General features: G+C 39.7%; 1 protein-coding gene across 1 annotated transcript; it reads right to left on the bottom strand.

Moving 5' to 3' along the window:
- Positions 1–1998: 1998 nt before the first annotated feature.
- On the bottom strand, positions 1999–13595 carry LOC141780503 (polyserase-2-like). The gene is made up of 10 exons (XM_074655769.1): positions 13448–13595; positions 9838–9858; positions 9040–9199; positions 8680–8948; positions 6410–6555; positions 6058–6328; positions 5275–5446; positions 4911–5167; positions 4621–4718; positions 1999–3360 (listed from the first exon to the last, which is right to left on the bottom strand). Exons 1-10 carry the CDS (start codon positions 13500–13502, stop codon positions 3055–3057), a joined length of 1755 nt encoding a protein of 584 aa, XP_074511870.1. The 5' UTR covers positions 13503–13595; the 3' UTR covers positions 1999–3054.
- Between the last annotated feature and the right edge of the window lie 692 nt (positions 13596–14287).

A 14287-nucleotide genomic window follows, 5' to 3' on the forward strand; every position in this document is an offset into this window, starting at 1 on the left:
ATTATATACTATTATAATAATATTATATACATTAGTACAACATAGTACGTAATAAAATATAATTGTCAAAGGGAGTACAGTGCTGCAAAATCACAATTACAGTTTTATATTCGACCAAAGAAAGAAGGGGCTGTTTTTGCACACTGATTGCTCACATAACAGTAAAAGGAATGGCAGAATCTCTGTAGACATATTTAGAATCGCTGCCCTATGTATGGTCATATACTCAGACTCAGCGTTTTTAAATTGTTACAGGATGTTAAAACTCAACAGAAAACTAGAAAGAACATCTTAACCAACTCCAACACTATGAGAGGCCTTTTGAATGATATCTTTTACTTTTGATGAATATAGTACTGCTGACCTGGTTTTGTTGATCCCTGATGTTGCTGGATGTGCCTTTTGTATTGTATATATTTTGAATGGTTCATTAAGTTAAAGCTTTAGGCTGGCGTTATTCTATATTGTGCTCATTGTCAAAAGATCTCATGTGCAGAGCCAAACCAACAATGTATTAGTCTGTCTCTCAGTCCGTCCTGACTTCCTGTCTGTGGCTCCCAAACCCATTGGTTCCTACTGACGACGTAAATCTTGCTTTTAGTGCATGCTCGTGGATGTGAGCATGCCCCACTGGCTAGCTCACGGCCGCCGCTCTACACTGCTCTCATATGGTGATTACAGCTGAAACACAGAAGAGTATCACTAACCCTCCAGGTTGACGCTGTTAGCTCTGTCAGCACTGTTGCCGTTGCCATGTTTAGAGCCGTGCGGAGGCAATAGAAATGCTCCCAATATCGCATTTAGCACCTTTAAAAACACAAATATATATAGTTTCATGTTTAAAAAAGACTCAGTAATTACCTAAACCAGCTGGTCACTGTAGTAGTTTTTGGCTGGACCGCAGAGGGCGAGCCCTACAAATGCAAAAATCTGTTCGTGTTTAGACGGAATAACAGAAAGTTTGCGATTAGGCCACCATGTTGTTTCCTGTTTGAAACGACGAGCAGAAAACCAGGGACCAATCAGGTGCATTCAACGATAGGCTACGTCACCGCTTGAACGGCCAGTTGAGTGGAGCAGTGCATCCCTTAGTGTCCTCGCTGGACTTTGTGACCACTGACTATTTGTGTAACAATTTTGCCTCAAATTCACAGACTGACCAGTGACCATACATTGTCCAGACATATACTCGGTTTTGACCGAGTCTTGTTGCCAAATAAACAGGAGGAAATAGTGCATTTGTTGGGGACTACTTTCAGTGGCGGATTAATCCACATTTGGTGCTCTAGTGAGTATTTGGGGCATTAGGACGGCGACTGTGTGGTAGCATCAATTCATTGTTAGTTTTGTTCTTTTTATGGAAGTTGTTGACTTAAATACAAATCTAGAATATCAGCAGCCTTTAATGTTAGAAAATGTTGTACAAAAGTAATTAAAAGTAGCTTTGTGCTGTTATTTTATACATTCTGTTTTTTAAAGGTTTTTATTAAATTCTGAAATGTTTTGAAAATGGATCCATCAGTTTGGTTTCTTTGGCCACTTGTCTTTATCAGTCTCATAGCTGCTACTGAAGTTCCAATGGCCAGAAAACATTTAGCGTAATTATAATGAATCCTATTTTCCCGATGCTGTCGACAGTCCGCCGTGCTGTCAGTTGTCTTGCTGAGTAGTTTTGAGGTGCTGGTACTGTACTTGAGTATTTCTAATTTGTTGAGACGTTATACTTTTTAAAAAGGCTTTTCAATATTACTTTTTGTTATTCCACTTTCTGTCTTTTTGTCATATTCTGTTCCCACTATTTAAATCCCCCGCTCCACTTTAATGGGTACGGGCTCTGCTCCAGGATATCTCTCTCTAAAGTATAAACACCTGTGTGTTTCTTTTATTTTGTCCACCACATTTACAGTATATCAAGCATGTAGCTTCTGCATGTAGCTGCTGCATTCATGCCTTGCAAGATCAACTGTATATGTACCAGGAAAAAACAACACACAAACATTTTCTCTGTATGTCTTTAATTATGTAGATATTAACCAAAACAACTGAAGACCAATCTTCATGTGCTGTGATCAGAAATAAAACTGAGAGCAGTAACACACGTGTGCTCACAGCATAAAGGAAAAGAATCAAGCAGACATAAAGGATGTTCCCTTTTTTTTAAAAGCAGATTATTATGACAAAAAGACAAAGCAGATTAAATGCTTTCACATTAAACAACAGGTGTATTCAACGGCAAGACTTACAATTGACACTTCAAACCAAATAATTATCCATTTAAAGTGCAGCTGAAGTATTTTTTAGAGTAAATACTGTTTGTGTACATTAGATGTTGACATAGTACAGTAGCTCCCTGATAACATGAGGTAGATGATGGACAGGATGATCAACATCACTGTGCTCCTCAGACCTCCAAATATGCTCCTGTAAATTAATTTTCAATACATGTGTTAAAGACTTCCATGACAGTAAATTAGTCTAATCCTATCTGCATTCAATCAATAAATCCCATCGGCAATTTAATCAATTAGGTCATAAAAGGTTATGTAAATGACAATCATGTTAGGGCATGTGCATAATGTCTGGATTCATAATCAATCATGAAAATGAACAAAAATAACCCTCAGAAAGTACAAATTATATATTACATAGATTTTACAATTGTATTGATTAAATAATAAAAAAAATAATAAAGCATGTGCAGATATCCGTATGGTCCATGTAGCTTCAGAAACCATACTAGGCTACATATACAGTGCATACATTTGTTCAGTGCAGCTTAAATAGTTCTTCATTTTATAGTGGGAGCAGTTAGTGTCCAGAATATCTTCTTTGAACAAACAGAAAGTGGAGCTTGTGAGGAAAATGAAAATGAAAAAAACACAACTGTTGCTATAAGAACCCAGGATTCCTGATTTCAACTTCAATACTCTACTCCTACTCCCACAAGAATCAAGTCATAGATTAGTTAATGCAGTTTTGAGCTAAATTGTCTCTCAAATTCAAGGTTGTTACATTCATTTGTGCCCGTCACATCATGTAAATCACTAGAGGTTTCTATAAGAAGAGGTAGAGAGACGCGGAGAAGACGAGGAGATGGAAGAAAACAAAGACGGGGGAGTGAACAGGAGCGCCCCCGGTGAGGGTCGCGTTGGTCATGTTGGTGGTCATGTTGGTGGTAGCCGTGGTGTTGGCTGGAGATAAGAACCCCACTGTCCGAGTCAGGAATTCCTGATAGGTGCTCAGTTTGGTGAAGCTCATCATTGCTTCTCGTACTGTACTGGTGGTGTTTCCAGATGATAACACTGCTGCCTGGAACCAAAAGCCGTCCAGCTTACACATCAACGGACCTCCAAAATCACCCTGAAAACACACACACACACACACACACACACACACATTCAACATTTTGTATGAACCCTGTTCTGATTCTGAAGTGGACATCTTCTTGTGAAACTACAGAAAATAATATTCTTTTTTTATTCTTTTTCACCAAATGTGCTATAGCCTACAGACTAATGCCTTAAAGGAATAGTTGGACACTTGAAATAAAACTTTCCGAGTGTTAGATGTGAGGTTTGGTACCTCTCTCATGTTTAATGATTAAATTGCCAGGAGAGCCAGGCTAGCTGTTTGCCCCTGTTTCCAGTCTTTATGCTAAGCTAAGCTAACCAGCTGCTGGCTGTAACTAGCATACAGACAAAATGTAGCATAACAAGAGCAGTCAAAAAGTTGGTGATCTGAGTCAATAATGTCATTTACACAGCAGTCTACCTGAAGTTTATTATCATTAGCATTAAGCACCTATTACCTGACTGTATTGGCAAAACCCCAGAGTTTACTGAGGAAGAGTGTGTTTTATTTCTTATGAATTGAACTTTTTATTTGTCAGTAGAAGAATCGTCTTTCAAAAGTCTCACTTTAATGAACCCACACTCTTGACAACTTTACGGACCCTATCTAACACCTGGCGCAGTATTTTCCTACTATTTAAAGGATTCATTATTCAGATAGTAAGATGCGTGTGTAGACGTAGGCTACTTCAAAGTTTGCTGCACCCTCCCCTAAACGGCGGCATTTTGAGGCTGATCTCTTTATACATCTATGGTTAGCTCTGTCGCGATCATTTGAATGCATTTAAAATATATCAATTCTGGCATTAAAAAATCAATTTCAAAATCGTAAAAAAATAAATTAAATAAAATCGCGATACATAGGTGATCGATTTTTTTCCCCACCCCTAGTGGTTAGTAATATGTTTTAAGAAAACTTTCATATTGTGCCACGCAATGAACAAGGAGGAGGCTTCTAAACTGTTTGTTTTATATTCTACCATGTGTGAACATGGACGATAAGTCCTTCAGGTGCTCAGAAAAAATGGAAATTTGAACATCTACAAATCCACATGCCTGCAGGCAGATTCTATCAGCCAATAAAGATCATGTGATGTGATCAAAAGCATCACAACAGCCACCAAACAGAGCTCGTTTTGAGATTGTTTTCTCAACTGTCGTTTCCAACGTTAAGAATAATCTTTGGACCTCAAGTTTCTAATGTTTAAGGATCCACAAACATCTTGATAAAACAGAAAGACATATGAAAGCATAATAATTGCCTGCTCACCTGCTCCAGTATCAAAGCTCCGGTACAAATCCTGTCACTCGACGACCCGTTCCCACAATTTACCACCGAGGTCTCTAACTCCTGTAGAACTTGTTCCTCTGAAGGAAAAACAAGAATATGATGAGAAGTGAACCATCTGAATCAAACCCAGATGGCAGGAATCTGAACTGAATGGGCATACGTACTCTGTGCCAAAAACAATGTATTATGGCCATAAATGTTTAATCTAAAGAGGTGAAATGATGCAGAGCATTCACACTACTGAGTCAAACTGTGTGTTATGGACTCACCCCCTCCTCGCCTGGCGTTCCAGCCAGCAGCCCAGCACATCAAACCCACAGCAAAGGTCCGTCCGTTGTCCATGCAGATGGGCTGGATGTAGTCGGACAGGGTGGGTTCGGTTGACAGACGCAGCACTGCCACATTAGACCCTGTCGGGTCTGTGCTCATGATGATATTTGTCACGTTCAGTGTCACCTCAAAGGTGTTGGATCCATTCTGTCTCAACCGACCCAACACAACAGTCCATTCAGACGGTGTGGGTGAACTGTGGGAGAGAAATAAACTCAATCTGATTGGTTTCAAACAACCTCCACAGTACATTAAAGGATAAACAGACGATACCATCCGTGACATCACTCCCAAGTGTCTCACCTTGAGAAGCAGTTGCTGTCGCTCAACACAGCGTCAGCGGCCACCAGAGTCCCACCACACATATGACTTCCATTCTTCTGCAGGCTCGCCATCCATGGCCACACAGCAGCCGTCGCCACCGAGCCTCCTCCCAAAATACGTGTATTCTGTGGGGCTCGGCCACAGACCAGAGCTGGAGAAACAACCACAATCACAATCACATTTATTGGCCCAGATTTTTGTTGCTCTCATTGTACACAGACATACAGAGACAAATAGTATCTCTACTATGTACAGATACAAATACATGTGAAAAAGTATTATATATCTTTATACATACACACACATATATTACAATCGATTAAAACAGCTAAATAAACTCTTTAAAAAGCCTCTTGGAACAGCTAGAAAATGCATCGTCACAAAGCTGAAAACAGGCTGTTTTTCCTGACTTTTTAGAGATACGTGGTTCTCACTGGACAAACATGATGATCTTTTAAACCATGATGCATTGCTGTAGATTAAACTAGCCAACAGGATATAAAGGAGTTAAAATGTGACATACACATTAATGCAGCAGTAACATTAATCCAAAAACATCAGATATAATAGGAAAACACTGACAGGGAACATTTTACTGACACATAAATACTTTTACTTTTATTACATTTTGCTGATAATACTTACATACTTTTACTTAAGTAAGGTTTTGAATACTTTTTCCATCACTGTATATATGAAAACATCTAATTTTAAAGTGAAGTTAAAATCAGTGTTTACAGTCTGGACATGACAGATACTCACGTTGGGCTATGGTTGTTGGAGCGATGGTGCTTGGAGGTGGTGCTAGGCCAGCACAGGTGAAGCTGAAGTCGCTGTTAGTCCCAGATGACCTGTAGTTGACGAAGCCCGGCTGGTTGGTGCTGATTCGGCTGTTGATCCAGGCCATATACCGGGACACTCTGGAGTAGACTCCTGGGCGATTAGGCCTGGCGCAACCCTCTCCAAAACTCACAACTCCCGACTGGATCCAAAGACCGCCCTGCTTGCTCACCATCGGACCACCTGAATCCCCCTTTAAGAAGAGAAATATTTAGGATAGGGAGTCTTCGCAGGAGGTCAAATTAGACACAAACACAGGCGTAAAGATGATCACCTGGCAGGAGTCCCTCCCTCCAGTACGTAACCCGGCGCAGATCATGTTGTCTGTGATTGAGCCCACTCCGTAGTTACAGTTACACTCTCTGTTCCCCACAATTGGCACCACCACCTCCATTAGGTTTTGTGGGGAGGGCAGGGCAACTAAAGAGACATAAATAAACATGCAGTGAATTTTAAAGCTGCCCTGTGGAGTTGTTACTACCACTAGTAGCGCTGTGGAGCAATGTTTTTTTGGGATGAGCACAGGACAAGGGTGATACACAATTCTGATTCTACTGATCGACAGCTGGTGGTGGTAACGCACAAACAAGTATAGAAATGCACCAATAAAGACAAAGAAGAAGAGCAATCAGTGGGTTGTGTCTAGAAGGTAACCCACAATTTGCAAAACTCTCCCGAGATGGTTAAGGTTAGGCATGGAGAGGCAAAGTCTCTCCCCTTCCAGTGGACCCAATGGGACATTATTTTGGACAAAATAATAACGACAGTCAACAGCAAGAGACAAATATTTTTTCAATCCCGTTTGAATTGCGCCATGAATCACACATATGATGTTTGTCAATTTAAAAGATAATTTTTCGAGTCAAGAAAGTCTCAGTTTGTCATAGTATCATTTAGTTTTGTGTGAAACTGCTCAGTGAACTACTACTACTACTACCAACACTAGCTAGCTAACTTATGTTCCATGCACAAATGAAACGTTATCTTACGTGATGTGTTTTATCCAATGACTCCTGGTCTTTTTATCAGTGCTTTAAGTGGGCTAATACTCACCGGTACGCAGTACCGGTACCTCTACATTTTACTCCTAGGCATACCATGACTTTGTCTTGTGTACCACTTCTCACAAGTAGCCTACTCTTTTCTTCCCTCTCCATATCAGGTTCTCTGGGAGATTCACAATAGCGATTCATAACGGCGCAGCGCCAGTATATTTGCGCCGCGCCTCGTAAGGGGTTGATAACTAGCCTACTGTAATTTATCAGTACAATGTTAACGCCCTTTTTGTGAAATAATTAGTGAACTGTTCGTCATAACTTTTTTTTATTTGTGAACAAATATAATTAATGAAACATTATTTAAACATTTTCTGAATCTGCTCTTTTAGGGCAGACATTTCCAGAAGAATTAAATGTTCAGACGAAGGCTGTGATATGTGCAAATAATAAAATAATCATTTAACTAGTAATAATAAAAGTCCAAAATGATTTAAAATTGCATAGTTTTAAGTCAAAGACCTTCAAATTTTCTTGGGAGAGGACCCCCAAACCCAATACGTAGCTCCTAGTACCTTTTTCCATTGTAGATATTCAGAATGTGTCTATTTATCCTGCTGCATAATATGGAGGAGCATCCTGACTGGGACACTGCTCCTAAAACCTAAATGATACCCAACTATAGGCTACAAATAACACAGGAAAGCACTTTAACTATTAACACTAAACGCACCACCTTAACCCTATAATGTTACTGTTGGAATATTATTAGAGTACTATAGACCTACTATAGAAGATGCATAGCCCAAGTATATGATAGCAATAAAACCACAGCTGATAATGACTGACAGAGTATAACATGTTTAAAGAAATAATGAATAAATAGGAATAAGTCGCAAGAGATTGCTGATACCGGCCGATACACACGGGAACATGTGAATAAGAGAGTACTGGCACTTATTTTGTTACACTTTTGTAACATTTTGGTCACCTAAAAATGTCTTATTCAGGGTTCGGTTATACTGAACTCAACCCTCTCGTGTCACTTCTGGTAAGACTGAAACAGCCAAAAACCAAGATGACAACGGCCGAAAACCAGGATGGTGACTGCCAAAATACTGAACTCGAGGCTTCAAAATGGCAGTCCACTACTTCCACTTCTTATATACTGTCTATGGTTACAACCAAACAATGGATGTAAACAATTTGAAATTTTTAAAAAGAATCAGCTTTGCAAATGTTTTAAGATGATGTTAACACATTCAACACTTTGTTAGACCTTTCTCTGTGGAGAAAACTCCACATGAACTTTAATGACCTTTCCTCTAGCGCCATCATCAGAACAAGCTGCTTACTGCAGAATCTCCAATAAAAGATGAATTATCTTTTGTATTGTTAGGTGTAATATAATTTGTATTGCTCTATATGGGTAAAGGAAGAACTACGTTTTTAGCATTTAGATATCTCAGAAAACACAGTTGTTGCCACCGTTGTTGTTGTCACGCTATCTCTGAAAATAAATGTAATCCAGCATTGCTTTCTGACTCACTTCCAGATCCAATGTTGCCCCAGCCGGTGACCCAGGAGTCAATGCCAGTGAAGTAGACGCTGTCTGGAGCTGCCAGGCAGACGGGCGATATGAAGTTGGTGAAAGTCACCGGTGAGGAGAGCCTCAGGAGGCAGATGTCGTTGTCACTAGTCCTAGGGTTGTAGTTGGGATGAATAATGATCCGTGTCACTGTCCGAGACACCTCATTACGGTTGGTGCCCTGTTGTGTCTGACGACCCAGAAACACAACAAGATTGTTTGTGCTGGGGCTGAAGAGAAATAAAACAGTGCAAAGAAATTAAAAGCAGAGCACTTTAGCAAACACAGAATTAGAGAATATGCTCTACCCTCAGTACTCACGGTTGGAAGCAGTGAGCAGCAGTCATCACCCATTGATTGTTAATGAGGGATCCCCCACAGAAGTGTCCAAATCTGTGCAGACTGGCCATCCAGGGCCAGCTGCCCGCAGGGGCCGCTTGTCCTCCAACAATCCTGGTGTTGAGCGCAGGCCGACCACACACTGAAGAGAGACACACAATAAAAACACAGTGAGCAATACCTTCATCTCCCTGGATTACCACTGTGGTTTATAATAGCACTCCTGGGATTATAAACTTGAACTGTTGGTTGACGAATATGATCCTGAGATGCTCTCAGCTGCATCTAATCCAACAGGCCTTCTCATTTCATAATTCGTCTACACCATGGCTGGCTTCAGCCCTTTTGGTGCCCTAGGTGAAATTCAGATTTAAAGCCGCCGGGTTCAACCCCACAGAACTCTAACCCAAGCCCCGAAAACCGTCACACACATCAGACATTAAAATGGTTTTAAGACAAAAATTACGATTTTTATTTGCATAAATAACTGTATTTATTATAATATAAATAAACAATTGGTCCCTGATATTGTTCTCCTAAAAGTGTTTAGTCAGTTTCACTACAATTTACACTTTTATTAACAAATAACTGCAGAAGGTGGCACCCTAGGCGACCGTCTACAGTATATGGCCTATGCCGTAAGCCGGCCCTGGTCTACACGTTTCATTACTTTTACTGGGTTTGACAGCAAGTACTAACAATAATGAAACTAAAACAACAACAACAACAACAACAACAACATGTTGACAGGTGGAAAGGAAGTAAAAAAGTGTGACTTACCATTTAGTTGTGAGTGAGACTCTGAAAAATAGAAAACAAATAAAAACTTTTGAAACAACAGTTCTGTATTTTATTGTGCTATATTGACGTAATATATGTACAGGAGGAATGTTGTGGTCATCCGTAACATTTATCACTAAACACATTTTCTCCCTCATCCTCTCCATCTAACAGAAAAGGAGTTTGCAGTTGTTTTTCGATGCTGTTCCCTCAGAAATCATTATAGCCATGAAAGGCTTAAAAAAAACAAATTTAAGTGCCGTAGCCTCCTGTAATTTACTGCATACTACCACTGATCATGCTTTTTCAGGCTGACATCTCATCAATACCTACTTCAAAGATAATAGTGAAAGAAGCTGTGTATAAGCTTATTCCTATTATAACGATTATATTATTTCTTACCATTATTTTCTAAATAAATCAATTAATTTTATGTTCTATAATATGTCAGAAAATAGTGACAAATTTCAGTAAGTAGTTAATAGTGGATTTTAGGTTCCAAATTTTCAATATGGTTGGAAAAAACATCTCACGATGTAACCACAACGTAACCCCCCCACACACACACATATTGCAACATGTTCCCACAGCTATGGGCTGTTGTTTATTTGTGTTATTTATGAGTGGATGATTGTTTACTGCATGTCTTTCTCTTTTAACAGCCACCACCTTTTACACACATGCATGTCATGTTGTTTTAATGGATCAGTTGTGTGACAGCGTGCCCTTCGGTGTCCCTTCAAACTGGTTTTACTGCCTTGATTGTTATCTATTCGAGTAAACCCACAGGAAATACTGGGGACATACTGTATTTCTCTTAAAGCATGTCAGAGACACAGAGGGGAACTTCCCCTATCTGTGTCTGCACTGACAGACGTCTGACATGACGTCTACTGATCGCTGACTGACACACAGACACCACAGTCCCCAAATATACTGTAGAACTGACCTCATACTACTACTACTGTTACTGCTGCTAATCGTATTACTACTACTATTACTACTACTAAGTTGTATTAGTACGACTGCTGTTGTTGCTCAGTCCCTAATGACGCTTTAATGTCATAGAAACATTACAGGAGCAGAAGTTAAAGGGGCACTCCACTGACTTTACACATCAAGTTTACTCTTTATGAAGAGTACTACCAAGCCTGTGAAAACAACTCTGTAATGTTGTTTTAGAAATTACCATGCACTTCAGCAGTAAGTGAACACCTCACCGTTCAAATACACGTCAGTACATACATCAGTAAGTGAATACATCATGGTTCTCACTCCCAACTCGTCAAATACCACCGCTTCGTCGGTGACCCTCGGCATCGGAGGCCGTCGCACGGGGTACCCCTCTAGCGCTACTTTTGGACGGACCAGGGACAACATGTGAAGATACACCCGTTACATGCATTGTGTCCTTTCAAAATAAACTTCCGTTTTCACAGGAAGTTAGCTTGAAGCAACACAATCACTTAGGTAGGGTTAGGAAACGGTCGTGGTTGATGTTAACTTCACTGACTAGCAACTCACAGGACTGACGATACTGACAAGTCACTGACGTGACAAAATAAGTCAACGTTACTTTTAGTTTCACACGGGACACGAACACCAGTCTCCTGGTTGAAAGTCTGAACGGACTCTAACACTATTAATACTATGGCACTTGCTCCGACAGTCGAATAACGCTGCGGGGTGGAATTACATTGGAGTTAGCTGAAAGCCTGGTTCGTCACATCCTGTTGCTAAAGGGTGCCTCCGTGCGTTGGTTTCCGATGCTGAGGGGCACTGAACAAACAGCGGTATTTGACAAGTTGGGAGTGACAATGCAGTGAATGCACATACAACAGTAAGTGAACGCGTCAAATCAGTGCCCCCATGAGATGTGTTTGTTTTGGGAGTGAGGTAACATTTAAAAAGGCATTCTTGTGGCCGAGTTGTTTAAGAAAAACTAAATATCTCCAGTAGGGCTGATCAGTGACCAACTGATCAAATACAAACTGCTTTAAGTTTGGGCTGATCACGTAAATGACGTTTGGTTAAAGTTCAGTCAAGGATCTGCACACTTTCAAACAAATGACCCTGGCTGGGTCGCCACATCCACATTTTTCACACAAATAGCATAAAGCATTTGCTGTGACAGATGGACTACCTGTCTCTCAGCAAATGTGTTGCAATCAGGAACTTAATGAGGTGTGGCTCCATGATAACCTGAAACCCAACTACAGCACACATTCCTCTGAACAATACAGTGACCACAAAATTCCCCTAAACAGGTTGAAGGTGCTGTAATCTGTTCACATACCTCTGAAGACAAACTCAAAACATAAATATCCCTTAACTTACAACCTTACGAAAACTCTTAACGCTTTTTAATCTTACAGCAAAGACTGAAAATCTGAAAAAAAAATTAACGTTTTGGCTTCCTTTAAGGGACAAATTACATTTTAAGGTGTCTTTAATTAATAGATTGTGATCCTCCGTTTGACCGGACGTAATTGGTCTCACCATGTTATTCTCTATGAACCTGAGGGTCCTTAAATAACCTCACATTTACACTAATTTGTCTTTAATTGATGCCAAATGTCCCTGTATTGTAAAAATATTGATTAAAGCTGCTTTAATCTAAAAAGTAAATTTGTTTAGTGTCTTTAATTGTCAAATCAAGTACAAGAGGGTTATTGCACACTAAAAAAATCTCATCTGGAACAACTTACAAGTAATTAAATCTATTTATTTATTTATTTTGTAATTTTATTCTATTTATTTATATATTTGGGGGAAAAAAATTGATGCAAACTTTGTGTAAAATCGTTCGTTCGACATGTCCACCATGGGGAGGCGGTGAATGTAAGCCATATGCAAAGGCAAAAGCACTGTAGCCTTGTCACAGCATACAATACACCCAGAGTCACAAAGTCAAAAATCTACCGTGAAGTCTGGAAATTTGCATGAACTAAGTCCTGAATACTCTACAGTGTAGAGTACTGAAGCAGGAGCTTCACACAGAGTGTAGAGCCTACACTCTGTGTGAAGCTCCTGCTTCAGTACCAGAGAATGTGAGGACGTGTATACAGTAGCTGTGATTTATAGTGACTGACAGTTTTAATGCAGACAGTGACTGACAAAACGGATAGCAGTAAAACCTCTTATCTCACAACTGTATGTTAACACGTCACGTTCATGCCCTTCAGACAAAGTTACAGTTCAGTGTGAAACAATCTGAATTTTATGGCTCCTGAAGCTCCAAAAAGATCCACAGTTTTAAGGTTTTCTCTGCAGGGAAACATTGTACTTTTATAACACTGACACTTTTGGACTTAAAAGAGCTTTAGAGAATCTACTTAACCTGGACCCGACTTTATTTTCCTCTTCTCTCCTAGATTTGATCATTTTCATTATCATGCACTCAGTGTGACAGGGTCCACTCAGTACTTTGGTTTTTGATCCTTTAGTTCAGTTCACTGCTACAATTTTTTCAATAGCACGATTTGCACTTGTTACCGTTGTGTAACAACTACTTTTTCTTCATTAAAATATTTGACTACCTCCTCAGTGTTCTTCCTCTCACACAGCAGTCAGTGGATCTAAATCATGATTGGTTCAGGAGAGTCCTTACCTGGTGTCAGGAGAGTCAGCAGAGTCGCCACACAGATCACTTTGTAGAGAGCCATAACTGTAAGTGCACAACATCAGGTGTGATCCAGCATAAATAAACTTCTTCTCTCCTTCTCTCCTCCCCTCTCTCTCTCTCTCTCTCTCTCTACCTCCAACACAAACAATGTTACCTGTGTGACACGCCCAATACCCAAATCACCTGTTTCACCTCACATCACACATGTCCCGTCTCTAAGCTACAGTAAGTACATTTAAGCGCTGTTCCTAGTACGTCCATTTAATGCCTATAGTCCACTAACATTTAAACATCTCAAAGGGAAGTGTTGCACTTTTTTACATTTATAAGGCAAGTTTATTAATACAAAATGCTTTACAGGGGCATAGAAATACATTAAACATAAGAAGTTAAGAAAAGATTCAAATTGCATTTAACCCTCTGAGACCCCCAATAGACATGTTTCTGTCTTTTTTAGGGGAGTACAGGGGGTCTTTAGAGGGAGATAGCAGGTCAACAGTAGATATCACATAGAAGTGGTGTACATCATCTGAAAGCTGGAAACCTGAAGATTAATTTGAGATTCAGCACTGTGTGTCAAGTTGTTCTTGTCAAAACTCTGAAATAAACATGAATTCAATAATTAATTAAAATAAAAGTATATAAGGGCTGAGAACATTATAATAGAGGTACATGATGACCATTATGTCTCATTAGTTGTTGCAGCATTTTTTGAGTTGATACCATTTGTTACACAGATTTGGTGCTAAATTTAACCATTTTTTACAACTCAAGAATTGATAAAATGATCAATAATCCCTCAGAAATACCACATTAAGACACCAA

This window comes from Sebastes fasciatus, chromosome 13 (assembly GCF_043250625.1).
Source record: "Sebastes fasciatus isolate fSebFas1 chromosome 13, fSebFas1.pri, whole genome shotgun sequence".
Lineage (NCBI taxonomy): Eukaryota > Metazoa > Chordata > Actinopteri > Perciformes > Sebastidae > Sebastes > Sebastes fasciatus.

What these genes read in the sequence shown, in the direction of transcription:
- LOC141780503 (XM_074655769.1), bottom strand. Translation starts at nt 13,502, where the DNA reads ATGGCTCTCTACAAAGTGATCTGTGTGGCGACTCTGCTGACTCTCCTG. An exon ending in GTCTCACTCACAACTAAATG is followed by an intron (nt 9,200 to 9,837) that starts GTAAGTCACACT and finishes GTCTCTCTTCAG; the next exon opens with TGTGTGGTCGGCCTGCGCTC. An exon ending in GCTGCTCACTGCTTCCAACC is followed by an intron (nt 8,949 to 9,039) that starts GTGAGTACTGAG and finishes ATTTCTCTTCAG; the next exon opens with CCCCAGCACAAACAATCTTG.